This window comes from Pristiophorus japonicus, chromosome 6 (assembly GCF_044704955.1).
Source record: "Pristiophorus japonicus isolate sPriJap1 chromosome 6, sPriJap1.hap1, whole genome shotgun sequence".
In the NCBI taxonomy this organism is placed as follows: domain Eukaryota; kingdom Metazoa; phylum Chordata; class Chondrichthyes; family Pristiophoridae; genus Pristiophorus; species Pristiophorus japonicus.
This window is the reverse complement of record NC_091982.1, coordinates 6,595,347-6,622,948: the sequence shown is the minus strand read 5'-3', so window position 1 is coordinate 6,622,948 and position 27,602 is coordinate 6,595,347. Positions and strand designations below refer to the sequence as shown.

The 27,602-nt window shown below is 42.4% G+C and overlaps 1 protein-coding gene across 4 annotated transcripts in view; it reads left to right on the top strand.

Annotated features, from left to right (window-relative positions):
* Window positions 1-27,602, top strand: part of LOC139265535 (MORC family CW-type zinc finger protein 4-like) — a 168,313-nt gene that overhangs the window by 32,473 nt on the left and 108,238 nt on the right. For 2 of the 4 annotated variants that reach the window (XM_070882576.1, XM_070882575.1), the window contains exon 3: window positions 22,131-22,263. The exons of 1 other annotated variant lie outside the window; for it this stretch is intronic. In XM_070882576.1, the coding sequence (XP_070738677.1) occupies window positions 22,131-22,263 (133 nt within the window). Of the gene's footprint in view, window positions 1-15,971; window positions 16,032-22,130; window positions 22,264-27,602 lie in introns of all 4 variants that reach the window. One more of the 4 variants, XM_070882578.1, reaches the window with a different exon arrangement.

Sequence of the window (27,602 nt, the reverse complement as noted above, 5' to 3'; positions counted from 1 at the left end):
GTCTGAAGCCATCCTCTTAGCACAAACTCGATACCCTTGCCAACGATTCAATCCCCCTCTCTGGGGATGAACCAGACTGTTTGCAATTTTGACATCCTGCTTGATCGCCGCCTGAGCTTCCAATCCCATCTACTCTCCATCACAAAGATTGCCTACTGCCACCTCTGTGACATCACCTGCCCCCGCCCCTGCTTCAGCTCACCTGCCGCTGAACCCTCCAGACTTAACTATTCCAATGCTACTCTGGCCGGCCTCCCATTGTAAATTTCAGCTCATCCAAAACTCTGCTGCCCATATCCTTATCCGAACCAAGTCCTGCTAACCTATCACCTCTATTCTCGCTAACCTATCACCTCTATTCTCGCTGACCTATCACCTCTATTCTCACTGACCTATCACCTCTATTCTCACTAACCTATCACCTCTATTCTCACTGACCTACAGCCCCACTGCCTGCGACTTAAAATTTTCATCATTGTGTTTAAATTCCTTCATAGCCTTGCCCTTTTTTTCTGTAACCTCTAGACCTACAACTGCTCCCCCAGAACGCTCCATTCCTCCGATTCTGGCCTTTCGTGCATTTCACCCGCATTTCATCCCATCCATTGGTGGTCGTGCCTTCACCATCTTGGCCCCACACTCTGGAATTTCCTCCCTAAACCACTCTGTCTCTCCACCACTCTCTCCTCCTTAAAATATATTTTTTTAAACCCACCTCTTTGCCCAAGCTTTTGGCTGCCACTCTTAATATCTCTTTCTTTGACTCAGCGTCCATTTTTGCCTCGAACGTTTTTCTATGTTAAATGTGCTATGTAAGTACAACTTTCTGTTTAAAATCCTTCTCAAAACTCCTCTCTTCCACCAAGTTTTCACTCACCCTCCTTAATACCCTCCCATAGATTGCCATCTGTTTCTATATTTATTCCTACCATTTTTCTCTCCACTCTGTAAAATGTCTTGGGCATTTTCTGTGTTAAAAGCCCCAAAATAATCCAAGTTGTGATTGTTGAATACCCCCACATGTCCTGGAATAGCTCGATTTAAAAACATACAGGGTGAGAGGATATGACTTGAAACAGCAACAATAATTTGCATTGATATAGCGCCTTTAATATAGTAAAACTTCTTAAGACACTTCACAGGACCAAAACTTGATACCAAGCCGCATAAGGAGATATTAGGACAGGTAGCCAAAAGCTTGGTCAAAGTGGTAGGTTAGGCGGAGAGATTTAGAGAGGAAATTCCAGAGCTTTTGACTTAGGCAGCTGAAGGCATGCTGCCGATGATGGAACATAGAAAAAAGGGGATGCTCAAGAGGCTAGAATTGGAGGAGGGCAGAGATCTTGGAGTTTTGTAGGGCTGGAGGAGGTTACAGAGATAGTGAGGGGTGGGGCCATGGCGGGATTTGAAAACAAGGATGAGAATTTTAAAATAGAGAGCCAGTATGAGTCAGCGAGCAGAGGGCTGATGGGTGAATGGGACTTGGTGCAAGTTAGGATACGGGTAGCAGAATTTTGGATGAGCTCAAGAGTACAGAGGGTAGAACGTGGGAGACCAGCCAAGAGAGCATTGGAATAGTTACTTGCTTGAGAAGCCAGGAGAACAATTTTAATAGTTGCTTGCTTGAGAAGTGCTCCAAAGCTGCCTGCCCACAGGAAACCAATCTACAGGGTGGAAAATCCCCATCCACCATTTTGCATGGATCTCGGAGAAGATTGACTGTGGAATGGATCTCAGCCTTGTTGGAATTACTCGTGCCCCTTGCTGTCTGCAATTGAGCCACTGTGGGATACTCCTTAAGGCTAACGTTAACATAGTGTCTGGCAGGGAGGAAGATGATTCTGGTCATTTTAAATTGTAAACTTATGGATTATAGATCTGCTGCTCGACTACAGAAAACCGATGTAACAACATAAATGCTGGAGACTGGCTCCTGAATGCAAGCCTCCCAGATTAGGAATTAAGAGAACAGTCAAAGGAAACGTTCCACCAGTTTATAGATAACTTTAGACTCCATGCATTAGCTATCTATAATAGATAGGGTTAGGGTTAACCCTAATAGATAGCTAATGCACAGTGAACTCTCTGGCAACAGTCTGATCGCAACCAATTGGAAATGATCTAACTGCAGTCTAAAAATAACTTTTTAACACAGAAACCATAATTTTTTACATCTTTGAGCACACAGCTAATCCTTTAACATCTCTAAGTAGTTATAGGAAGAGCACCTCTGAATCCACTGACCTACATCCTGTAACACTTTAGTGTACACTGACCACAAACTGTGCAACACATCAGTGAGCACTGATCTTAAATACAATGCGACACAGCACAGAAACAAGCCATGCGCCAACTATCAATAGGTAAATATTATTCATGTACAGGTTGGAGGTTGTACGGTTTTATTTGTACCATATCAGCTTATTGGGATGTGAAACTTAGCCCGATAGTGCTCCAGTATAGGCCCTAGCGTTTCCTTGACTTGGTAGGAACAAGGAGCCGAGTGCTGAATCTCAACTCTTTCTCGATTTCACAGCTGGCTGGCCATGAATGGAAGCCAGTAGGTGGATGGAGTAGAAAGGGATCACAGAGAGCAGGGAAGTATAGCAGACTTCTGACTGTATTACAAATACTAACTACTGTTCTCAGAACTGCCTAAGCTGTGTTTGCTGACTATGGACACTCCAATTTTTCATAAGGAATAATAACAGGTGGGTGAAGGCGATTAGAAGAAAATAGTACCGAGGGGCGTCATGAACTGTAATACTGAAGAACAACTTTTACTTATATAGCGCCTTTAACGTAGTAAAATGTCCCAAAGCGTTTCACAGCAGTGTTGTAAGACAAAATAAATAAATTTGACACCCAGCCACATAAGAAGAAATTACGGCAGATGACCAAAAGCTTTGTCAGAGGTAGGTTTTAAGGAGCGTCTTAAAAGAAAGAAAGCGAGATAGAGAGGCAGAGAGGTTTAGGGAGGGAGTTCCAGAGCTTAGGGCCCAGGCAGCTGAAGGCACGGCCACCGATGGTTGAGCAGTTCTAATCAGGGATGCTCAAGAGGGCAGAATTTGAGGAGCGCACACATCTCGTGGGGTTGTGAGGCTGAAAGAGATTACAGAGATAGTGAGGGGTGAGGCCATGGAGGGATTTGTAAACCAGGATGAGAATTTTGAAATCGAGGCGTTGCTTAACCGGGAGCCAATGTAGGTCAGCGAGCACAGGGGTGATGGGTGATTGGGACGTGGTGCGAGTTAGGACATGGGCTGCCGAGTTTTGGATGACCTCAAGTTTACGTAGGATAGAATGTGGGAGGCCAGCCAGGTGTACGTAGGGGTAGTCAAGTCTAGAGGTAACAAAGGCATGGATGAGGGTTTCAGCAGCAGATAAGCTGAGGCAGGAGCAGAGGCGGGCAATGTTACGGAGGTGGAAATAGCCAGTTTTAGTTATGCTGCAGATATGTGGCCGGAAGCTCATTTCAGGGTCAAATATGACGCTTGGGTTGCGAACAGTCTGGTTTAGCCTCAGATAGATGCTAGGGAGAGGGATGGAGTCAGTGGTTAGGGAACACAGTTTGTGGTGGGGACCAAAGACAATGGCTTCAGTCTTCCCAATATTTAATTGGAGAACATTTCTGCTCATCCAGTACTGGATGTCAGACAAGCAGTCTTACAATTTAGAGACCATGGAGGGGTCGAGAGAAGTGGTGGAGAGGTAGAGTGGGTGTTGTCAGCATACATAAGAACATAAGAAATAGGAACAGGAGTAGGCCATCGGCCATCCGGCCCTCGAGCCTGCTCCGCCATTCAATAAGATCATGACTGATCTGATCATGGACTCAGGTCCACTTCCCCGCCCGCTCCCCATAACCCCTTATCCCCTTATCGTTTAAGAAACTGTCTATTTCTGACTTAAATTTATTCAATGTCCCAGCTTCCACTGCTCTCTGAGGCAGCAAATTCCACAGATTTACAATCCTCTGAGAGAAGAAATTTCTCCTCATCTCTGTTTTAAATGGGCGGCCCCTTATTCAAAAATCATGCCCTCTAGTTCTAGTCCCACCAGTAGAAACATCCTCTCTGCATCCACCTTGTCAAGCCCCCTCATAATCTTATACGTTTCGATAAGATCACCTCTCATTCTTCTGAATTCCAATGAGTAGAGGCCCAACCCACTCAACCTTTCCTGATAAATCAAACCCTCATCCCCGGAATCAACCTAGTGAACCTTCTCTGAACTGCCTCCAAAGCAAGTATATCCTTTCGTAAATATGGAAACCAAAACTGCACGCAGTATTCCAGGTGTGGCCTCACCAATATCTTGTATAACTGTAGCAAGACTTCCCTACTTTTATACTCCATCCCCTTTGCAATAAAGGCCAAGCTGCATGTGGAAACTGACTCCGTGTTTTTGGATGATATCACCAAGGGGTAGCATATAGGTGAGAAATAGGAGGGACCAAGAATAGATCCTTGGGAGACACCAGAGGTAATGGGCTCAAGTTTCGTCCGAGTTGCTCCTATTTTTTTGGAGCAACTAGTTTAGAATGGAGCATCTTAGAAATTGCAATTCTCGGCATTTAGTTTGCTCCAGTTCTAGTGAGTTAGAAGTTTCATTGTAGAACAGATTTTTTTTAATCAAAAGGGGGCATGTCCAGCCACTTACGCCTGTTTTGCAAATTGAGGCAGCGAAAACTTACTCCAAACTAACTTAGAATGCAGTAAGTGTTGATTTTTGTACGCTCAGAAAAACCTTGCCTACACTTAAATCAGACGTAGAGAACGAGAGATGGGATGGGATGGGGGGGGGGGAGGAGGATACGCTCGGCCAGGGATAGGGGCGGCGTGCTTCGGGCCCCTCCCACACAGCCTTGGGGGCCTGGAGCTACTGCACATGCACGCACACCAGCGCCGGGACCTGGCTCCGCCCTCCACGCATTCTGCTGCGCCGCGCCAAGGGCCTGCAATCCAGACGGAAGGGAGAATACCAAGGTAAATTATAGGCGCCATTTCTGTTCTAACAAGTCGGCACACCACACGGAGATGCGCCGTTCTAACCTTGGGGGCAAACCTGAATGAAACGGGAGTGGGAAGGGAAGCCATTGCAGGAGATTTTCTGGCTACGATTCAATCGATAAGAATGGAACCAGGCGAGTGCAGTCCCCCAGCTGGACGATGGTGGAGGGGCGTTGGAGGAGGATGGAGTGATCAACTGTATCAAAGGCTGAGCTGAGATCATTCCCACTTGAATCAGCTACATCCTTCCATTCAGAAATGTTACTTTTAACCATAAAAATTAAATGAGTCCTGCTATGTGTGCTGTGTATTTTATTCCCAGCTGTAAATATCAGTTGATCTGCATGATGTAATCACTACAATGTTACTGTAATTCAGCAGTGCTGGATAGCTAGGAGATAGTATTTCTCTGCATATCAATGAATACAGTGCTTCCTTTGAAAACTTTATTAGATATGATTTAAGTTGCAACGTATAGACAATAGTTTTTGGGGCCATACAGAATTATTTGAGAAGGGTACGTAAAGGAATAAAAGATAAAACTGCCCTTCCATGCCTTTGGAAGTTATGAAGCTAATGAGCTAAACTGTTAAACAGTAACACATACAGAACTGCTAAAACAGCAGCAGAATAATAAAAGAAAGACTTGCATTTATATTGCACTTTTCACGACCACCGGACGTCGCAAACTGCTTTACAGCCAATGAAGTACTTATGGAATGTAGTCACTGTTGTAATGTGGGAAACGTTGCAGCCAATTTGAGCACAGCAAGCTCCCACACACAGCTATGTGATAATGACCAGATACTCCTTTTTTTTTGTGTTATGTTGATTGAGGAATAAATATTGGCCAGGACACCAGGAGAATATTTAACAATGTTAAATAAAAGCCTGAAGTCATTATTAAGTAACTCCAATTACAAGCTGGTGGCGATCAGTTTATCTTTGGAATTAATAACCAAGTTATCCTTGGACTGTATTTCAGTGGTTTCTTACAATTTCCCCTACAATTCATATTGAATGGAAGCAATCATTTTGGCTGCATCACAGTTCACCTAATGACTCTTCTCAGCAATTGGACAATGAGAGCTGACTGCTCGCCCAGTATTTCTAATTATATCTATGTTCAACAATTCATGTCTGCAAATGGCAGCCAATCTCATCAGTGTTGGATTTTGCTGCACTTACAAGGGACAGAATAGGTGTCACGTTTACTATTTCGAGGAGCAGGATTCTTTTGTTGGCTTAAGCTTCTTGTGCGGTGCCAAAAAAAGAAACATTTTATGTTTAATTCTTTCAAAAACTATAATTTGTAATTCACGTTGCTACCTGGCTATCTGTAATTGGACTTAAATGGGCAACAATTTAGGGGTTTTCTTAACCCCCTTACATCTGTTGTTTTAGCAGACCTGTACCCTGTGTTTGCCGTTACTTATCAGTTTACTGTGCTCCTCATCAGGATACATGCTAAAGAATGCCACGTAATCAGTTAGAGGGCGTTTCACCACATTAGAGAATTTAGTTTTTCAATGCCTAAGCCTAAGGTGGTTTTGAAACATAACTGCAAATTTAGGCTGTAAGCTAATGTGTGAGCTATTACAAAAGAAGATTATAAAGGGAAGGGTAAGTATTTTTCCTTCAAATTACTCCCCATCCTTTTTTTTAATATAAGGAATTAGACTCAGGAGAATCGTGATTGATTTTTAAAAACTTCAATTTTAATGTTAGTACAATAACCTTCATGCCAGGCGCTTTTTGATGCATGTATCGGGGGGATGGTGGGAGGACATGGCTACCCCACTATTGGGGGGATGGTGCGGGGGGGGGGGATAAACACAGCTGCAACTCCACATCAGTCTAAGAGCTGTTCTAGAGGGTCTTCTGGATTTGAACAGCACTAGGGCTTGTCCAGATTTGTAACCCTTTCTCATTCTGAAGTAACTGCTCCAGGACATCCCTTCAGTGACATCACTGGAATGGTATAGAGGCAAAAGAGATGTGTCTCTCAAGGGTCTTCACTCTACCAAAAAAATTGCTATTTCTTGTGAAAATGTCAAATGAAATAATGGTGAGTACTATTATTTTTCATAGACTAGGAGAGTCTCTTGCACTTTTACTTTAAACTCTTCTTGATATTCTTCAATGCTATGATTTTTAATAACAAAGGTAAAATGGCAGGTTTTCTATTTTGTTCATGGGTTTATTCATTTATCATTGTAACTAAAATGTTAAAGACAAACTTATCCCAGTTTATCCTATGGTTCAGTGGCTACTGAGTCATACCGACCTAGTAGGCTGTAGATTTGATCTCTGCTGACTTAACTGATCTAAGATGAGCCTGCAGTACGTGAGAGAAAATAAAAAAGCCACGATTCCCACTCCTGATAGTTAGCCAATGAAGTGCTTACTTGCAAACATTGGGTGAACATAGGAATAGGAGTAGGCCATTTAGCCCTTTGAGCCTGTTCCGCCATTCAATTAGATCATGGCTGATCTCTACCTCAACTCTATTTACCCGCTTTAGCTCCATATCTTTTGATATCCTTATCGAACAAAAATCTATTGATCTCAGTCTTGAATGCATCAATTGATTCAGCATCCACAACCTCTTGCGGGAAGAATTGCAGATTTTTACTACCCTTTGTGTGAAAATGATTCCCAATTTCCCTCCCAAATGGGCTAGATTATATTTACCTTGTTCTTGATTCCCCCACCAGAGGAAATAGTTTCTCTGTATCTAGTCTGTTGAATCCTGTTAACATTTTAAACACCTCATTCGGATCACCCCTCAGTCTTCAATAGTCAAGGTGAGGATGGGATCAAGTGATACTATAGTTGAACAACTTGCTAATAGTCACTTTCTGGGCTCATGGTAAGCATGTACCTGGACGAGGTAACAGTTATAGCACGCAAAGGCACACCCAGCCCGGTCGACCCTGCAAAGTCCTTCTCACTAACATCTGGGGAATTGTACCAAAATTGTGAGAGCTGACCCACAGACTTAGTCAAGTAACAGCCTGACATAGTCCTACTCATGGAATCATATCTTTCAGCTAATGTCCCAGACTCCTCCATTACCATCCTGTCCCAATGGCAGGACAGACCCATCAGAGGTGGCGGCACAGTGGTGTACAGTCGGAAGGGAACGGTCCTGCGAGTCCTCAACATTGACTGTGGACCCCATGAAGTTTTGTGGCATCAGGTCAAATATTGCCAAGGAAATCTCCTGCTGATTACCATCTTCAGCTGATGAATCAGTAGTCCTCCATGTTGAACACCACTTGGAAGAAGCACTGAGGGTAGCAAGGACACAGAATGTACTCTGGGTGGGGGATTTCAATGTCCATCACCAAAAGTGGCTCGGTGGCATCACTACTGACCGAGCTGGTGGCAGGTGGTGAGAGAACCAACATGAGAGAAAAAACTACTTTACCTCATCCTCCCCAATCTATCTGTCGCAGATGCATCTGTCCATTACAGTATTGGTAGCAGTGACCACTGCACAGTCCTTGTGGACACAAAGTCCCATCTTCACACTCAGGACACCCTCCATCATGTTGTGTGGCACTATCACCATGAGCAACGGGATAGATTCTGAGCAGATCAAGCAGCTCAAAACTGGACATCCATGAGGCACTGTGGATCATCAGCAGCGGCAGAATTGTATTCCACCACAATCTGTAACCTCATGGCTCGGCATATTCCTCTACAATTACCATCAACCCAGGAGTTCAATGAGGAGCGTAGAAGAGCATGCCAGGAGCAGCAACAGGCGTACATAAAAATGAGGTGCCAACCTCGTGAAGCTCCAACACAGGACTACATATATACTAAACAGTAGAAGTAACATGCTATGGACAGAGCTAAGCGATCCCACAACCAGTGCATCAGATCAAAGCTCTGCCGTCCTGCCACATCCAGTAGTGAATGCTGGTGGACAGTTAAACAACTAATGGGAGGAGGAGGCTCCATCAACATCCCCATCCACAATGATGGTGGAGTCCAGCATGCGAGTGCAAAAGACAAGGCTGAAGCGTTTGCAACTATCTGCAGCCAAAAGTGCGAAATGGATGACCCATCTCAGTTCCCACTATCACAGAAGCCACTCTTCAGCCAATTCGATTCACTCCACGTGATTTCAAGAAACGGCTGAGTGCACTGGATACAGCAAAGGCTATGGACCCCGACAACATCCCGGCTGAACACTTGTGCTCCAGAACTAGCCGTACCTCTAACCAAGCTGTTCCAGTACAGCTATAATACTGGCATCTACTCAACACAGTGAGAAGTTACCCAGGTATGTCCTGTCCACAAAAAGCAAGAAAAATCCAATCCAGCCAATTACTGCTCCATCATTCTAATCTCAATCAATAGCAAAGTGATGGAGGGTGTCGTCGACAGTGCTATTAGGCAGCACTTGCTCACCAGTAACCTACTCACTGGGTTCTGCCAGGACCATTTGGCTCCAGATCTGCAGCCTTGGTCCAAACATGGACAAAAGAGCTAAATTCCAAAGGTGAGGTGAGAGTGACTGCCCTTGACTTCAAGGCAGCATTTGACTGAGTGTGGCATCAGGGACCCTTAGTGAAATTGAAGTCAATGGGAGTCAGGGAAAATTTGCTGGCGTCACACCTAGAAAGATTGTTGTGGGTGTTGGAAGCCAATTATCTCAGTCCCAGGATATCACTGCAGTTCCTCAGGGCAGTGTCTTAGGCCCAAACAGCTTCAGCTGCTTCATTAAGGACCTTTCCTCCATCATAAGGTCAGGAGTGGGGATGTTCACTGATGATTGCACAGTGTTCAGTTCCATTGGCAACTCCTCAGATAATGAAACAGTCCGTGCCTGTATTCAGCAAGACCTGGGCAACTTTCAGGCTCGGGCTGATAAGTGGCAAGTAACATTCACTGCCCACAAGCACCAGGCAATGACTATCTCCAACAAGAGAGCGTCTAGTCACCTCCTCTTGGCATTCAATGGCATTACCATCATCGAATCCCCCACCATCAACATCCTGGGGGGGGTCACCATTGACCAGAAACCTAACTGGACCAACTAAATAAATACTGTGGCTACAAGTGCAGATCAGTAGCTGTGTATTTTGTGGCAAGTGACTCACCCGCTGACTCCCTAAAGCCTTTCTACCATCTACAATTCACAAGTCAGGAGATTGATTGAATACTCTCCTCTTGACTGGATGAGTGCACTTAGAAGGACAAGGGCAGCAGGCACATGGGAACACCACCACCATGTTCATCTCCACGCCACGCACCATCCTGACTTGGAAATAGATCGCTGTTCCTTAATTGTCAGTGGGTCAAAATCCTGGAACTCAATACCTAATAGTCTTGTGGGAGTACCTTCACCACATGGACTGCAGCAGTTCAACAAGGCAGCTCACTACCACCTTCTTAAGGTCAATTAGGGATGGGCAATAAATGCTGGTCTTGCCAGTGACGCCCACATCCAGTGAATTAATAAAAAAAACATTGGCTTGTCTGGCTGAAGTCAGCTAAATTAGCACATACCTATGATTTGACCCGGGATCTTTCTTTATGGCTCAGTAGTACACCATGTAGTTCCTTTATCCATCAAGGTATTGGGGAAACTCCAAATGAGAATTATAAATCTCTTGAGTAATGCACTTTGGGTGTTGAATGATACCGCTAGTTGATAATCACTGTCGTGCCTTTTGTTTGCAATAAGTAGTGCTACAGTTTTATAGTGATTCAATTCTTCTACTTTTGCATCAGCAACAACTGCCAGAGGTACTCTCAGTGAGTTCTGTACTTTCAATGAATATTGACACTCACTCAAAAGAGCTAACAATCATAATGTCATTATTGCAAATTTATTGAAGGTTACTCTTTAGTTGATTATTGAGAAGCAATGGCCCTGAAATCCCGGCCTTGTCATGTCCATACGGAATATGTACGGACCCCGCGAGGGCTCGCAAAAGCCGGTTTTCCGATCTGTCAAGATATCTCTTGACCGATCTTCTGCATCCCCGCAGCCAGGACATTTGCGCTATTTGCCCAACTCTTGCCCAGTGAATGTCCTTAAAACTTGTGCCTAGTAAAAGCAGGCGCATAGCCTACTTTTACCAGCATAAGAGTTTTAAAACATATAAAAATAAAATTTAAATACAGATTTTTACGTTTAAAAACCCTGTCCACTAAGGTAAGTTTATTTTAAACCTTATTAAAACACTCAAAAAAAAATCCAAAAAATATATATATTTTCTAAAACATTTAATTAACTTTAATTTCAATCAATTTTAAATATGTGAGGTGTTTTTTAAATTTTTTATGTTGTGTTTGGGTGGGTTTTTTTCTTCTCATTGATAGCATTGAGAACTCGGAGATACGGAGTTCCCATTGCTATCAATGAGAATACTGTACCGTGATTGGCTGTCCAGTCACACATGACTGCAGCTTCCGCGTACGAACCTCAAGGACGGGGTCATGCTCCGAGGTGCGGGAAGAGAAGGCCTCCCACCACAATCGTAAGGCACCTCTGGGACCACCAGGTACTTTAGCAAAAAATTCTCTGGTCGGAGGCGTTCTTCCGAAGGAAGCCTCCGACCCGAATTTCAGGGTCTATGTTCGGAGGATGCTCACCCAGTAATTTTTGTACCAGTTTTAACTAGACAATCCAATTTTGATGGCAATTTGAAAACTAGATAACAAATACCCATGGTCAGCTGTTGCATTTTAAAGAAAAAAAGCTGTGCTCATTTGCAAACTATCCTGTTCTTGCACTTTCTCGTGCAGAAGTACTCTGCTTGCACATGTGTGAGTACAGTGTGGTTGAGGAGGGTTTAAACTAAATTGGCAGGGGGGCGTGCACCAGCATATCGAAGTAGAAAAGAGGAATACAGTGTTTACAAGAGTGAGAGTGTTGGATAGTACTAGAGAAGAAAGTAGTACCATATTACATAGGAGCAGACTAAGAAGGACTAGGAGGAATACAAAGAAAGGGTTAGAATGCATATATGTAAATACACAAGTATGGTGAATAAGGTTGGTGAGCTACAGGCACAATTAACCATGTGGGAATATGATGTAGTGGCAATAACAGAAACGTGGCTTAAAAATTTTGAGGACTGGGTGCTTAATATTCATGGATGCAAGTTGTTCATAAAAGATAGGGAAGGAGAAAAGGGAGGTGGGGTGGCAGTACTGATTAGAGAAGACATTGTAGTTTTTGAAAGAGAGGATGTCCTTGAGGAGGCAAGGACAGAATCCATTTGGTTAGGGTATGATCAAGCTATTGGGGGTGTTCTATAGGCCTCCAAATAGTGAGAGAGAGAGATAGATAGAGGAGCAAATCTGCAGGGAAATCACAGAGATGTTCAAGAACTATAGAGTGGTGATGTTGGGAGACTTTAATTGCCCAAATATCGATTGGGATAATGTTAGGCTAAAGGGAAAGGAGGGGGAGGAATTTCTGAAATGGGTTCAGGAGAACCTCCTTGACCAGTATGTTCCCGGCCCAACTAGGAAGAAGGCATTGAGGGATCTGGTGCTGGGGAACAAGGTGGGCCAAATGGACCAAGTGTCTGTGGGGCAACACTCGGGTAAGCGTGATCATCGTATCATAAGGTTCAGATTAGTTATGGAGAAGAGCAAGGAACAATCTAAAGTAGAACTTCTAAATTGGAAGAGGGCTAACTTCAATGGGAGGAGAGTGGATCTAGCCAGGGTAAAATGAAACCAATGATTGATGGGAAAAACTATAACAGAACAATAGGTGGTCTTTAAGAAGGAGATCTTTCAAGTACAGGCTAGGTACATTCCAACAAGAGGGAAAGTTAGAGGAATCAAAGCCAGGGCTCCTTGGATGATGAGGGGGATAGAGAATATGATGAAACAAAAAAAGAGGGTGTATGAAGGGGAAGTCATGTTTGACAAATTTGCTGGAATTTTTTGAGAATATAACGAACAGTGTGGATAAAGGGGAACCAGTGGATGTGGTGTATTTGGACTTCCAGAAGGCTTTTGACAAGGTGTCACATAAAAGGTTAGTGCACAAGATAAAAGTTCACTGGGTTGGGGGTAATATATTAGCATGGATAGAGGATTGGTTAACTAACAGGAAACAAAGAGTCGGGATAAATGGTTCATTCTCTGGTTGGCAACCAGTAACTAGTGGGGTGCCGCAGGGATCAGTGCTGGGACCCCAACTATTTACAATCTATATTAAAGACTTGGAAGAAGGGACTGAGTGTAACATAGCCAAGTTTGCTGACGATACAAAGATGGGAGGAAAAGCAATGTGTGAGGAGGACACACAAAATCTGCAAAAGGACATAGACAGGCTAAGTGAGTGGGCAAAAATTTGGAAGATGGAGTATAATGTTGGAAAGTGTGAGGTCATGCACTTCGGCAGAAGAAAATCAAAGAGCAAGTTATTATTTAAATAGAGAAAGATTGCAAAGTGCTGCAGTACAGCGAGACCTGGAGGTACTTGTGCATGAATCACAAAAGGTTAGTATGCAGGTACAGCAAGTGATCAGGAAGGCTAATAGAATCTTGGCCTTTATTGCAAAGGGGATGGAGTTTAAAAGCAGGGAAGTCTTGCTACAGTTATACAGGGTATTAGTGAGGCCACACCTGGAATATTGCGTGCAGTTTTGGTTTCTATATTTATGAAAGGATATACTTGCTTTGGAGACAGTTCATAGAACATTCACTAGGTTGATTCCGGAGATGAGGGGGTTGACTTATGAGGAAAGATTGAGTAGGTTGGGCCTCTACTCATTGGAATTCAGAAGATTGAGAGGTGATCTTATCGAAACATATAAAATTATGAGGGGGCTTGACAAGGTGGATGCAGAGAGGATGTTTCCACTGGTGGGGGAGACTAGAACTAGAGGGCATGATCTTAGAACAAGGGGTCGCCCATTTAAAACTGAGATGCGGAGAAATTTCTTTCTGAGGGTTGTAAATCTGTGGAATTCACTGCCTCGGAGAGCAGTGGAAGCTGGGACATTGAATAAATTTAAGACAAAAATAGACAGTTTCTTAAACGATAGGGGTTATGGGAAGCGGGCAGAGAAGTGGACCTGAGTCCATGATCGGATCAGCTATGATCTTATTGAATGGCGGAGTAGGCTCGAGGGGCCGTATGGCCTACTCCTGCTTCTATTTCTTATGTTCGTATGTATGATGCACAGTATTCCCTCAAGTGAGAACCAGGCCAAATACAATTAAGTTGAGAGGGGAAGTGAAGAGGAAAATAAAACTGGCAGAGAGAATATGAGAATAGAATGGCAATTAATATAAAAGGAAACCCATAAATTTTCTACCGACATGTAAATAGTAAGTGGATAGTAAGAGGCGGGATGGGGCCTATTAGGGACATGCTTAGAAGCGCAGGGCAAAGCTAGAATACTTAATGAGTACTTTGTATCGGTGGAGATAGCGGAAGTGCTTGCCATAATCTTCCAATCTTCTAGATGTGGGGGAGGTGTCAGATGATTGGAAAGTGGTAAATGTGACCTCCTTGTTCAATAAGGGTGCAAGAACAATCCTAGTAACTACAGGCTGGTCAGTTTAACATCAGTGGTGGATAAGGTTTTTGAAACAATAATCAGGGAAAAAAATTAACAGGCACTTGGAGAGGTTTAAATTAATTAAGGAGAGCCAGCACAGATTTATAAAAGGCAGATCGTGTTTGATTAATCTAATTGAATTTTTTGCTGAAGTAACAGAGAAGGTTTATGAAGAGTGGATGTTGTCTATATGGATTTTAAGAAAGCTTTTGACACAGTACCACAGAAAAGGCTGGTTAACAAAATTGAGGCTCATGGAATAGGAGGGTCAGTGTCAGCTTGGATAAAAAATTGGCTTGAGGACAGAAAACAGAAAGTCTTGGTAAATGGTCGTTTTTCAGACTGGAGGATGGTAGGCAGTGGTGTTCCCTAAGCGTCAGTACTAACACCACTGCTTTTTTGTTTATATAGATATAAATGACTTTGATATTGGAACACAGAGTAAAATTTCAAAATCTGTTGATGATACCAAAATTGGAGGTGTGGCCAACAGTGAGGATGATACCAATCAACTGCAACAGGACATAGATAGGTGGGCAGACAAGTGGCAGATGGAATTTAATACAGAGAAGTGTGAAGTGATGCATTTTGGCAGAAGGGATAGGGAGAGACAATATGGACTTAATGGCACAGTTGTAAAGAGTGTGCGGGGACCGAGGGACCTGCGGGTTAATGTGCATAGATCTTTGAAGGTGGCAGGATATATTGAGAGAGTAGCTAGCAAAGCATATGGGATCATGGACTTCATAGTACAACAGCAGGAAAGTTATGCTGAACCTTTATAAAGCTCTGGTTAGGCCACAACTAGAGTATTGCATCCAGTTCTGGTCATCACACTTTAGGAAGGATGTGAAGATCCTTGAGCAGGTTGTCGAAGACACCGATTCAAGGTAAGACTCTTAACACAAGCAGGCCGTCAGATTGTTAGTTTATTTTTACTTGTATACAAGGGGAGAGTGCCCTAGTCAAAGGCTTAGGGTACCAACTCTGACAATCTACAAAAATTTTGGAATATTTATACACCCAAGTAAACAACTCCTATCATATGTGATGGTTCCTCTTTTTTTTTGTAATAGTGCAGAGTCTAGCAGTTAATTTAATTACCTCATCAGTGTTATCCAATGGCTACTTGTCTTAGCTACCCTTTCCTTATTTTGGGCTAACCTCTCCTTGCCCTCTGTACACACTGTCTGTTTTTTTTGGTTTACACATCCTTATTGTGCTTATAATTAGACAGAGAAGACAGATGATCTTAGCTGCCGTGAGGTAATGCAACCTGTAGTTTCAACTGTTGACAGCTTGTTTGGTATAGTTGCTGAAGTAAGCTCTAATTCTTAGGTTGACCAAATATAATGTCCCAGCAAGCCTTGCAATCTATGGTTGCTCTTTTTCTATCTTTCCACAGGGTGCAGAGGAGATTTACCAGAATGATTCCAAGGACGAGTGATCTTAGCTACAAGATTAGGTTAGAGAAGCTGGGGTTGTTCTCTTTGGAGCAAAGGAGGTTGAGGGGAGATTTGATAGAGGTGTACAAGATTATGATGGGTTTGGATAAAGTAGACAGAGAAAGGCTGTTCCCTTTAGCTGATGGTACAAGGACAAGGGGACACAGATTTAAGGTTTTGGGCAAGAGGTACAGAGGAAATGTTTGGAAGAACTTTTTAACGCAGCGAGTGGTAATGACCTTGAACTGGCTGCTGACGAGGGTGGAGGAAGAGGAGACGATCAGTGACTTCAGAAGGGAATTGGATGGGCATTTGAGGGAGGTAAATTTGCAGGGCTACGGGGATAAAGCGGGTGAATGGGACTGACTGGATTTCTCTACCGGGAGCTGGCATGGACTTGATGGGCCAAATGGCCTCCTGTGCCATAATGACTGACGCAGCATTTTTTTTTAATGCTGTACCTATGTTGTTTCAGATGGGCAGAAGGCCCTCCTAATGTCAGTATAAAATTGAAAAGCAGTTAACCCAAGTGGTGTGAGAAAGTGGTTTCACACCTCTTGCGTTAGTGAGTTCCATAATTTGATCACTAACTTGAATAGCATGACTAGTTTTGTGTCCATATTCTCCATCATAAAGATTTCCACCTATATAACATCTTCTGCCCATTTTTCAATGCTTGCCTGGCTGGTCTCCCATCCTCCACCCACTATAAACTTACGCTCATCCAAATCTGTGCTTGAATCCTATCGCATACCAGGTCACCTTTAATTTCTATCCTTGCTGACTTACATTGAACACCAGTCCTCCAATGCCTCAAATGTAAAATTCTCATTCTTGTCTTTAAATACCTCGGTCCTCCCTATCAGCAATCTCCTCCAGCATTATGCCACCACCATAAAATCTCTCTTCTTATGAGTATGGCCTTTTATGCATGCCCCACCATTGATGGCCATACTTGCAGCTGCCCAGGCCCATCGCTCTGGAATTCCCTCCCTAATCTCCTCTGCCTACCTATCTCCCTTTTCTATTTTGAAGGCCTTCCTTAAAAGACACCTTTTTGACGAAGCTTTTGGCCTAGAAACTCCAAACAGATCTCTCCTTTACTCACAGTGGGAAATTACAGCACTTGCATTGAAACTATTTCACAAGTTTTTGAATCAGTCATTGGTTAATTCTTTGAATTTCTAGTTCTGTTTTTTGAGCACAAAATGTTCTTGCACTTCAAAAAGAATGTTTAATTCGTGCTGCTACCAAAATCAACTCTGCTAAAAAAAAAAGCTCTTATGGTTTACTAAGTGTTGAAAAATTTAGGTTGGCTATCCCCCTTTGGGCAAAATGCCAGCGGACCACCCTCAGCTCTCCGCCCACACTCAGGGTCCAGCTGCTGAATGTTGCTGACTGAGGCGCAAACTTTACCGCCTCACTTCCATCACCGCCCCGAAATGAGCAAAGCCGAAAATCCAGCTCTATCTTTTGCTTCAAGGCATTGTTTAAGATGCCTCTTCTTGTGCAAACTACAATAACTTCATTAATTAGAGTAGATGGACTCAGGGTTACCGGTTTTGGTCAGTTCTGAACAGCAGCAAGTCAGTGCAGTTGAGCTTTGCTTGACACAAAAGGAACTGTTTTGTAATATGTAGAGTTCCAGAAGTGTGTCGCGACACTGGTGCAAATGAGCATTTTTCCTTCCTGTTCCGTGATGTTGGCTCACTGTGCGTTGTTTTCAATATAAATGGTTGTGTCGCATCCCCCACATCCATGTAAACGAAGGATCAGAATCACAAGGGAAAAGGGTGCAGCAATTATTACTACTTTAAAAATACAACCCAAATATGTATGTAACTGAATACTAAATTCAGAATAAGAAATTCCTGAACTGTAAAGACATTATTATAATGCAGTTTGTTTAAAATATGACTGGAATATCTTGAAAAATCAAAAATCTTGAAAACCAACATTACACTTTACAAAATTGATTTTTTTTCTAAAAAAAATATATATTTACAAATTATTTAGATTTAAAAACCATTTGCCTGCTTTAATTTCTGTTTTAATTGGGATTATATAAATCTTTGGGATTTAAAGCAGGTTAGTGGCCAGACCCTTACAGATATAGTGACATTTTGGTGGAAACGTATGATTCCTACCTTGAATCAGGTTCTAAACAGGAAAGCAGCAGGACTAGGGGTGAAAACATTGCTTGATTTGATGCCAATGAAAATGACAGAAAATTATAGTAACTTTAACTGAAGTTCATTTTCTCCTATGTCTTAAGGCATTTAAATGTTAGAAATCTCTGGAAAACACTCAAAAACTAGACTGACCATTGCAAATCAGACCTGTGGCAAGCCTATATGATGTCAGTGCTTTTGAAGTTGTTATGACAGTTTCCTGGATCCTGGAACAAGCATAGAAAACACAGCCAAGTGTTTTTTTTTAGTAATGATTGATTTGAGAGCAGTTTATTCTTCCAGGGGCTGAAAAGTAGAGAAGCCTATTCACCACCACTGTACACCACTGCAGTTAGGCCAGACTTGTACCACATTCTGAACAAACCAAGTGATGGACAACATCCAGTCATATTTTTGACATTGGCATATGCTGACACCGGATGACACCTATCCATGTGGTATCCCATTCCCACTCTGTGTAAAAGTGCTGAGCATGTGATGGAGTAGCATTCATTTTACCCCCCATTCAGGAAATTTTGGCTCATCTAGGATTGGATGTCTGACAACAGAGGCAGTGGAGGGATCAAGAGAGGTAGTAGTGAGGTAGGACTGGGTGTCATCAGCGTACATGTAGAATCTGCCAGTGTGTGTTGAGATGATGTCGTTGAGGGGTGGCATGTAGATTAGAAATAGGAGGCCAAGAATAGATCCACGGGAGACTCCAGAGGTATTGGTGTAGGGGTGGGAAAAGTACCATTGTAGGAGATTCTCTGGCTACAACTGGATAGGCAAAAGCAGTCCCATTCAGCTAGCCTTCAAGGTAGACCCTTGGATATTTTGAGCATTTTCCACTTACATTGTTAGATGCCCTCGCTGAGCTCATCTTGTCCATGAGACTTACCTCCTTGACCCTATTCCCACTAAACTGCTAATCAGCCAGAGTTCATGCTGAAACCATACAGTGCTATGGTCAGGTCACATTTGGAGTACTGCGTACATATCTGATTACTGGGATTTAAGGAAACCATGCAGAGATGGTGGAAAATTGAGCAATGAGGCTGATTCTCTGGTTTTAGGAAAAAGCTATGAGAATAAAGATTTATCAGCTCTTTTTTAAAGGAGACGAGGGTGGAGATTTGTGAAGCAATGACAATCATTATGAGGGAATCACTGGACACTAGAGCGGTGTGAATAGTTTGGAAATAGGCCAATGTGGTGCCCATATTCCAAAAGAGTGACAAATCAGACAGGCAGCTAGAGATACTTTAGTCCTACTTCAATCCCAAGTAAAATAATGGAATCCATTACCAGGTGTAAATTTAAATAATAACTTAAATAACAGCAGTTAACATGAATCCCAAAGAGAAATATCCTGCTTGACTAATCTCTTTGACTTTGAGGAAGGGATATCTTAGGTGCATATGGTAAGCCCGACAACAGTTGGGGGGCGAAATTGCCCCTTTTTATAGCCCTCTTAGTGCCCCGCAAGGCAGTTTTTGCCCAGGGGAGGGGGGGGGCACTACCGCCACCCGGGAAATTGCCCCGGAGGTTTGGGAGGTGCTATCCCGGCAGCACCGCACGCGGTTAGCGTCCTGGGCTGCCATGCAACCAGCAATGACATCATCACTGCACGGCAACCCCTCACCGCCCCGTGCTGACCCCTTAATGCCCTGCGGGGAAAATTGCTCCGCTGGCCGCGAGGCTGTCAAACATCCACTCCCCGAGCGCTGTTTAAAGGGAAGCCTGCAGCACCTCGGGCCGCCATCTTTATTTGTCAGCCAACTCTTGGGTCGGCCCAACCATGGCGGCCCTAGCGTGGACTGGGCCGCCATCGTGCAGCCCGGCACTCTGTCTTGGGTGCCGGCTGCTGGCCCAGTGGCGGCCACCAAACGGCCGTGCAAAGTGCACAGCGGCCCTCCCCTTTAAGAGAAAGGAAGGGGCGTTGTAGCACATCAGTGCTACGTGGTGCATCCGCGTAGCGCAGGACTCAGCACCGTGATACCACCCTGGCACCGCCCGAAAGGAAGTGGAGCACCGGAGACAGCGCTCAGCTTCCTTTTGAGGGGCGGGAGGCCCAATTCCGCTTTGGGGGCGGGACTTTGGCCCAGGCTATAAAAGTCCCTGCCCCCCGAAGGTTACTGTCCCCAGTCGGGACGAGGGCCAATTTTGCCCCTTTAGTATCCAGACCTCCAGAAGGCATTTCACAAAGTTCTACACAAAAAACTATCGCTTAGACTCAAAGATGTGGGCATTCGGGGTAAATCTTGGGTACAAATAAGAAATTGGTTGATGCATAAAAAAACACCAGGTGCTTCTCAGAGGTATTATGTTGGGGTATGATTGGGGTACCTCAGATTAGTGTTGGGACCATTGCTGTTTCTAATTTACATCAGTGAGTTGGATTGACAAACCCAATGCAAACTGATAACATTTGTCGATGATACTAAACTAGGAGGGGCAGTGCAGTGAAGAGGACCTCTGAAATTACAGAATACGTTGGACAAAACATGTAAGTAGACAGATGAATGGCAGATGAAATTGTAATGCAAAATACAGGGGGTACTACAGATAAGAAGGAAAAATAGACTACACGCATACTTCATGAATGGTGTTGGAACAGTGAAAGATGAAATGGAAACAGTCCTAAGAGTCTTAGTAGTTTCTCTTCCATGTGCCCAAACAATGCAGATCAGCAATCAACAAAGCCAATAGAATGTTGGACTAGATAGCCATAAGGCTACAACACAACGTAGAGAAAGTTGTGATCAAACTGTACAGTGGCTGCTCAGACTGCATCTTGAGTACTGTGCCCATTTTTAGTCGCCAAGATAGAAAGGAGGCATTCAAGTGTTGGAAACAGTGCAAACAGCCACAAACTCAATCTTAGAGGTGTGAATTATGATGAAAGACTGGAGAAACTTCAGCTTTTCAATGTTGAAAGGAGACATCTGAGAGATATATTGTAAAGGTATGAAAGATTGTAAATGTAAGAGGTAAATTTGGAAAATTACTTTGAATTTAACTGCAAGAGTAGAACAAGGAGGTCACAGGTTCTAACTAGTAAAAGGTAATTAGGTAAATTCAACAGGAAATTTTTCTTCAAACATAGAGTGATCAAACATGAATGGACTCCCACATGGGAGTAGTGGAAGCGAGAACCCAGGAATCATTTAAAAAACAATTAGATGTTGCTGTGTTGGGGGTAGACTTCAGGGTCATTCTGGCTGGATGAACTAAGATGGGCTAATTTGCCTTCCTTACGTGTAATTATCTTGTAATCTTATACATAACCATAAGATCCCTTTTTTACAAGATCCTTAATAGGATAGAGAAAATAAACCCAAAACACCAGGGCAGCATGATAAGAAGGCACAGGTTCAGGTAATGAAAGGCACATTTAAGACAGAGGTCAGGCAGTACATTTTTACAGAGTGATGAATAGCTGGAAGAGGTTTACAGGAAAAGTGGCAGGACGTGAGACTCATTTAAGAAATAGCTAGCTGCTCCATTGGGAAGGCCATCTGAGGGAAGGCTACTTGTATGAGGCATCAACGAGTTACTGACATCTGTGGAACTGTACCCACCATAAGCCAGAACCTTTAGCCAAGACATTTATAAGGACAAGGAAGAAAGAACTGGTGAATTCGGAGTTCCATAGAATGTTAGGGAATCTACGACTTAATTGTGAAACATCAGTAAGCTCCTTCAAACATGAATTATAAACATGTAATAAATACTTCTTTAAGATATTTTGGAAAGAAATTCATTTAAATATGTGAAATTAATGATACTGTAATGGCTGGATTCTATTTGGCTTTTTTGGGACAAGTTGTCAGATGGGTAATAAATGTATGAGAATTTGCGTATAGTTTCAACTTATTGCCCAGCCGCCTTATGTTTGCTAAAAGCCAGTAACTGCTTTAATGATAAGTCCCTTTTCTATTCCAGATAATGCATGTGATCCAGGAGTGTGTGCCAAACAAATGTGGATTGACGTGACTGAGATTAAAAATGAGCAGTGCCTGACCTTCACTGATAATGGGAATGGAATGACTCCAATTAAACTACACAAAATGTTGAGGTAGAGTGCTTAAGGATGAACAAAATGAACCCCATTTTATTAAGATACATTGTCAATGAAAATAAGGGATAAAGTCTACCAAATGGAGTTTAGAATTTATTTAGTGAGCTAAATACCACAAATACAAACTCAACTAAATACATAACACAGACCAAATGCACTGTGGAATAGCACAGCAAATACTCAACAGGTAAAATATAATGCAGAACAGAACTACAATGTGCAAAAACTTTCGTTTATCAAGTGCTCACAATTCTGAGTCCTAATACTACCTGTCGATCCATTAATTTAAAGAACACTAAGTCCCTTCATCTGCTTCCTCTGAAAAATATCAAGCAGTGAGAATAGCTAGAAACATGTAAAAATAAGAGTGGGAAAATCTACCAGGCCAATCCAGCCCACTGTATCCAGATGTGATGTTCCCACGTACACCTCCTGACTCCCCAAAGACTCACCGCCACCACTCCAAGACACAAGTCAGGAGTGTGATGGAATACTCTCCACTTGCCTGGATGAGAGCAACAGCACTCAAGAAGTTTGACACCATCCAGGATAAAGCAGCCCGCTTGATTGGCATCCCAAACACCACCTCAAACATCCACCACCTCCACCACTGGCGCACCATGGCTGCATTGTATTCCACCTATAGAATGCACTGCAGCAACTCACCAAGGCTTCTTTGACAGCATCTCCCAAATCCATAACCTCCACCACCTTGAAGGACAAGGGCAACAGGTGCATGGGAACACCATCACTTCCAGGTTCCCCTCCAAGTCACACACCATCTAGACTTGGACATATATTGCCGTTCCTTCAAAATCCTGGAACTCCCTACCTAATAGCACTGTGGGAGTATTTTCACCACATGGACTGCAGTGGTTCAAGAAGAAGGCATAATCAATAATGCCCACATCCCGAGAATGAATATAAAAATATATACCATTAACCATGTATTCTATTAGAGAAGCAAAAAACCAGAGGAGAAAACCTGCCAATTAAAAATTATATTTATAAATTATTTAGATTTAAAATCAATTTACCCATCGGTAATACATGATGCTTTTGGTTTGATTTTCCCCTAAAGTTTTTGTTGTTTGTTTGAAAAGTAATTTGAGTGAGCTGTCCCTCCTTGATTGTTTAACAATGAAAGTACTTAATGTATCCTCATGACAATTCGCTGGCATATTTCAAAATAGCAGAGTTTTCATGTTATTACGTTAAATTCATGCTCGGGTGACCTTAAATGCCAATATCCTGTGACTACTGGTTTACTGGAATGCCTTCTGTAATCAATGGATACTGTGGTACTTTTTGTTTGATTTTCTCATCTTACTGCTTTAATTTTAGCTTTTATATTTTTATGTTTTTCTTATTGTCAATTGGATTCTTAGTGTTGTTCTTCCTGATGATGTATCTCAGTGGGATGGAGCTTCAGCAAATCTTGTAATCGATTGGCCCATTATAAATTAAGACATTCATGTTAAAGACATGTTTATATGCACTATCCTACATTTAGCACCATTAAAATTCATCTGCCACACATGACCCCATCTATGTAATTCGTCCAAGTCTCTCTGAAAATAATCTTGTCATTACCTGCCACATAGCTTCTTGTCATCAACAAATAATAATTATTCCTGTTCCATATCATTAACAAGCATTATGAATAGTAGAGGTCCAGAATGAGTCCCAGAGCAGGTCCCTAAGGTACAGTATAGAGAAAACCCAACAAAATGCACAACAGATCAAAGAGTGTTGCACAATACAATAACTATGCAATGTAGACCATACATACTGTACCACAACCAACAGACCAAACCTGGTGTTTTACAAGACAATAAGTATGTGACAGTCCAAACACAGTGTAGCATAGCAAAATAAAATACATGATTGAGATCAAATACACTGGTATATAACACAATACCATGCAGTGTAACACAAAGAAAGATTGACAAAATCACAGGCCATGTAAATTGCAATATAGTGCGCTGAGCACAGATTAGATAGTGTATATACTCATACTGTAGTCTGGGAGCTATCTGTGGTGTTCACGTCTTCATCTATGACCCTTAGTTTACTAATTGCTCCGTTTATCTCTGGGCCTTCTTTTATAGCCTACCCAACTGGAATATTGATTAAGTCGAGATTCAGTACCATAGAAATTTGCACTGAGACCCCTACTCTTCATAATATTTGTGAATGATGTGAACTAGGGATCCGTAGCAGTGGTATGAATTTTTGTTGCGCATAAAAGACAGGAATAACATTAGAAGGCGTCGGACAAGTGAAAAGATCACATTAAAATAGAACTATTTAACCGAATGTACTATAATTTCTTTCACTTTTTCCTTTCGGGGCACGGGCAGTGCCTGGTCCTCACTTGGCAAATGTGGCATGATTGAAATCAGGAATTCACTATGGAGAATCGCAGATGCCGAGCTGCATTTTGTCATTGGTGCAGCTTGTTGCATCATTCCTGAGAGAGACACTGTTGTAAGATACAGGTTGGATTTTGGCCCTTGGCAAACAGTTAGTGAATAATTCTGATACAGCAAAGCACAACACAAAGCACATGATAGAGACAAAATATAGCGCACCAGAACATACTACAGTGCAGCAAAGCGGAACAGAGCATGGTTAAGCACAGCACAGCACAACACAACAAAGTTAATGGCACATAATCGAAGACAGTAGAAACATACCACTTCCAGTAGACATTCTATATCCAGGCTATAATAACAAGGTCAGTTTATAAGCTGTTTAAAATGTTTCATTGGTAGTGTTACAATATTACTGCTTCATGGGCTTGCAAATGTCTCAAAATATTCTTAAACCAAAAAAGTGATGTGTTTTTGAGGATGTCCCACATATTTCTGACACAACTCATTTATACAAGCAAAACAGTGATCCAGATACAATATCAGATTCCATTTACTAATTCTGTCATGTTCTAGTTCACTACAAAGCAAAGCATACCTAAGAAAGTTAATATGAAGTGATATTAACAGATTGTGACAGACTGTGCTAGGTCTGAACTTATGTTAGTTATACTGTAAATCATTATAATTCATTTAATTTGCATATGTAGATTATGTCAAGCAAATATACCCTCTAGGTTTTATATAGCTCGAGCTTTGATTTTTTTTATAATCAGCATAATTTGATGAATGAGCATATTTTGCTCTAATGTGCTCCTATCAATAAAACAATGCACCCACTCACTGAGACGTTGAACCGACATCCTGTCTGCATGTTCACATATGTTCAAAGAAGAACGGGGTGTTTTCCCCATGTCCTGGCCTGCATCCCTCTTTTGACAAAATAATGGAAAAACAGATCAAGTGGTCATTCATCTCATTATTTGTAGGACGTAGCTGGCATGGAATGGTTGCCATGTTTGTGTACAGAACAACTCCAACAGTAATTCATTGACTGAAGGCCTTTACGACATGTCAGTGACTTGATTAACTTGCTATATAAATGCAAGTGTTTATTTTTTCAGTCGTGGCCTTTGAGTCATTGTTGAAAATACAGATTCGCTACAACCCCATGTTTTCCTACAGTTTACAAAATTGATGGGAGGTGTCTATCAGGATCAGTGCAACAAATTCAGGTCTCCCATAACCACCTTTTTGCTCTTGTAAGCAGTTTGTGTCTTGGGAGCTGACTTACACTGCGCTATATCTACTTGTACGATAGTAACACCCAGGGGTGCAACAACAGAACTTCCGGGCAACCTGAACTGGATAGACATGTCTTTTACATGTATATTTCTTCAGTGTCTCCAGAAGCTGACCAAGTTAACACTAAATATGGCAAAGTTTGGTTCAATTCACTTATTCCACGGCAATGTGAAATGTACAGAGCAGTAGTTCTGATGAGAATCATTCTGGTCAATTAGTACAACTTGTGCTGGTGTAATGATGCTAACTATGAGAATGCAGCATTATCCTACTTTAATGGGTCATCTTATTTAACTTAAGCAGAATAACATATAGTCCTGGGGAAAAAACTGCTCTCTTTGAAGCCTTTTGCTGCCTGACTGTCTATGCACTCCTGTTTTCAAAAGCCAACTGCCTTTGGTGTCCGTGTCTCCTTTGTTAAAAGCCTGACTGCGGTGTCAATTTTTAGTCAGAACTGACACTTCCCCCATCCTCTTCCTCCTCAGACCTACAGTCTAAGAGCAGAGTTCAGCAGCCTAACTTTGCATTAACACTTGCTGAAGGCAAACAAACGCATTTGTCTCAGCAGCAATAAGTGTTAACAGTCACTGGATTAAGTTTTGTTGTATACAGGATGCTGTTTCAGATGCTCCGTCTCAAACTCAAGCCCTACTGTCCTATGAATTAAAACCAGCTTTAACTTTCAGACTTCAGGTCAGAAGCACTCCAGCTGAAAAACCTGACTTTCTTTTAATATTGTTTTTTTATCATCCCTAGTAAAGTGTGCTATATCTAGAGCATGACTTTTAAATCTTGTGTCTAGTGCATGTGACATACGAGACATCACACTTTGCATACAAAGCACAAAACAATCTTGAAAAGAAAGAGAAAAAAAACATTCATTGATCTGGAGCCTGAAACTTAAACAGTAACAGCAGTCGTCTGACCTAGGCAATTTCTAAGTAGCTACTGTGTCTTTGATTTGTCTCTTTAGAACAGTGGCCTGAAAGGTACAAACCAGGTTAGCAGCCAAAAATCATAACTGTGTTCTAATCTTTGACTGCCTGTAATGGATACATGCACCACCTGGCATGTTAATATGCTAAAATGTTTAATTTACACACTGCAAAGGAAGGTCGTGTTTGAAAGAGCCATCTCTTTCAGTTACACAATAGGAAAAAAAGCGAGACATTCTACTTGCAGCATGTTTCCCATTGTCCTGTGTTTTTTAAGATGTGGTTAAATTTTTTTTTTTAAGTATTATTTTCATGAAAATTATTGCAAGCATTTTATGGTTTTGTGGGGAAAATGCACCATCCTGGTGAAGTGGCTGAATTAGGGACCAGAAGAGCCTGTGAGATTCAATATCTGGTCTGTGGGGTCTGGTGATCTCAGCCAAGTTAGAGTGGGTGTGCTGCAATTGATCTCATTACCCCGGAGTAAAGAGGAGAAAAATCGACCACAGTTTCCAGCGATCCTTAGCTTCCTGCTGAAAGTGCACAGCTGGATGTCGGGTGCGAATAGGTTGGGTCTTGGCTGTGATATCTTCCATAACGCACACCAACCAGACTCACACAGGCAGAATAACCATTGGGCAAGGGTCTCCCATGTGGAACTGTACCCAATTATGAGTTACTGTATTTAAGGAGATGTGGGGAACAAAATTGGGGAAAAAAC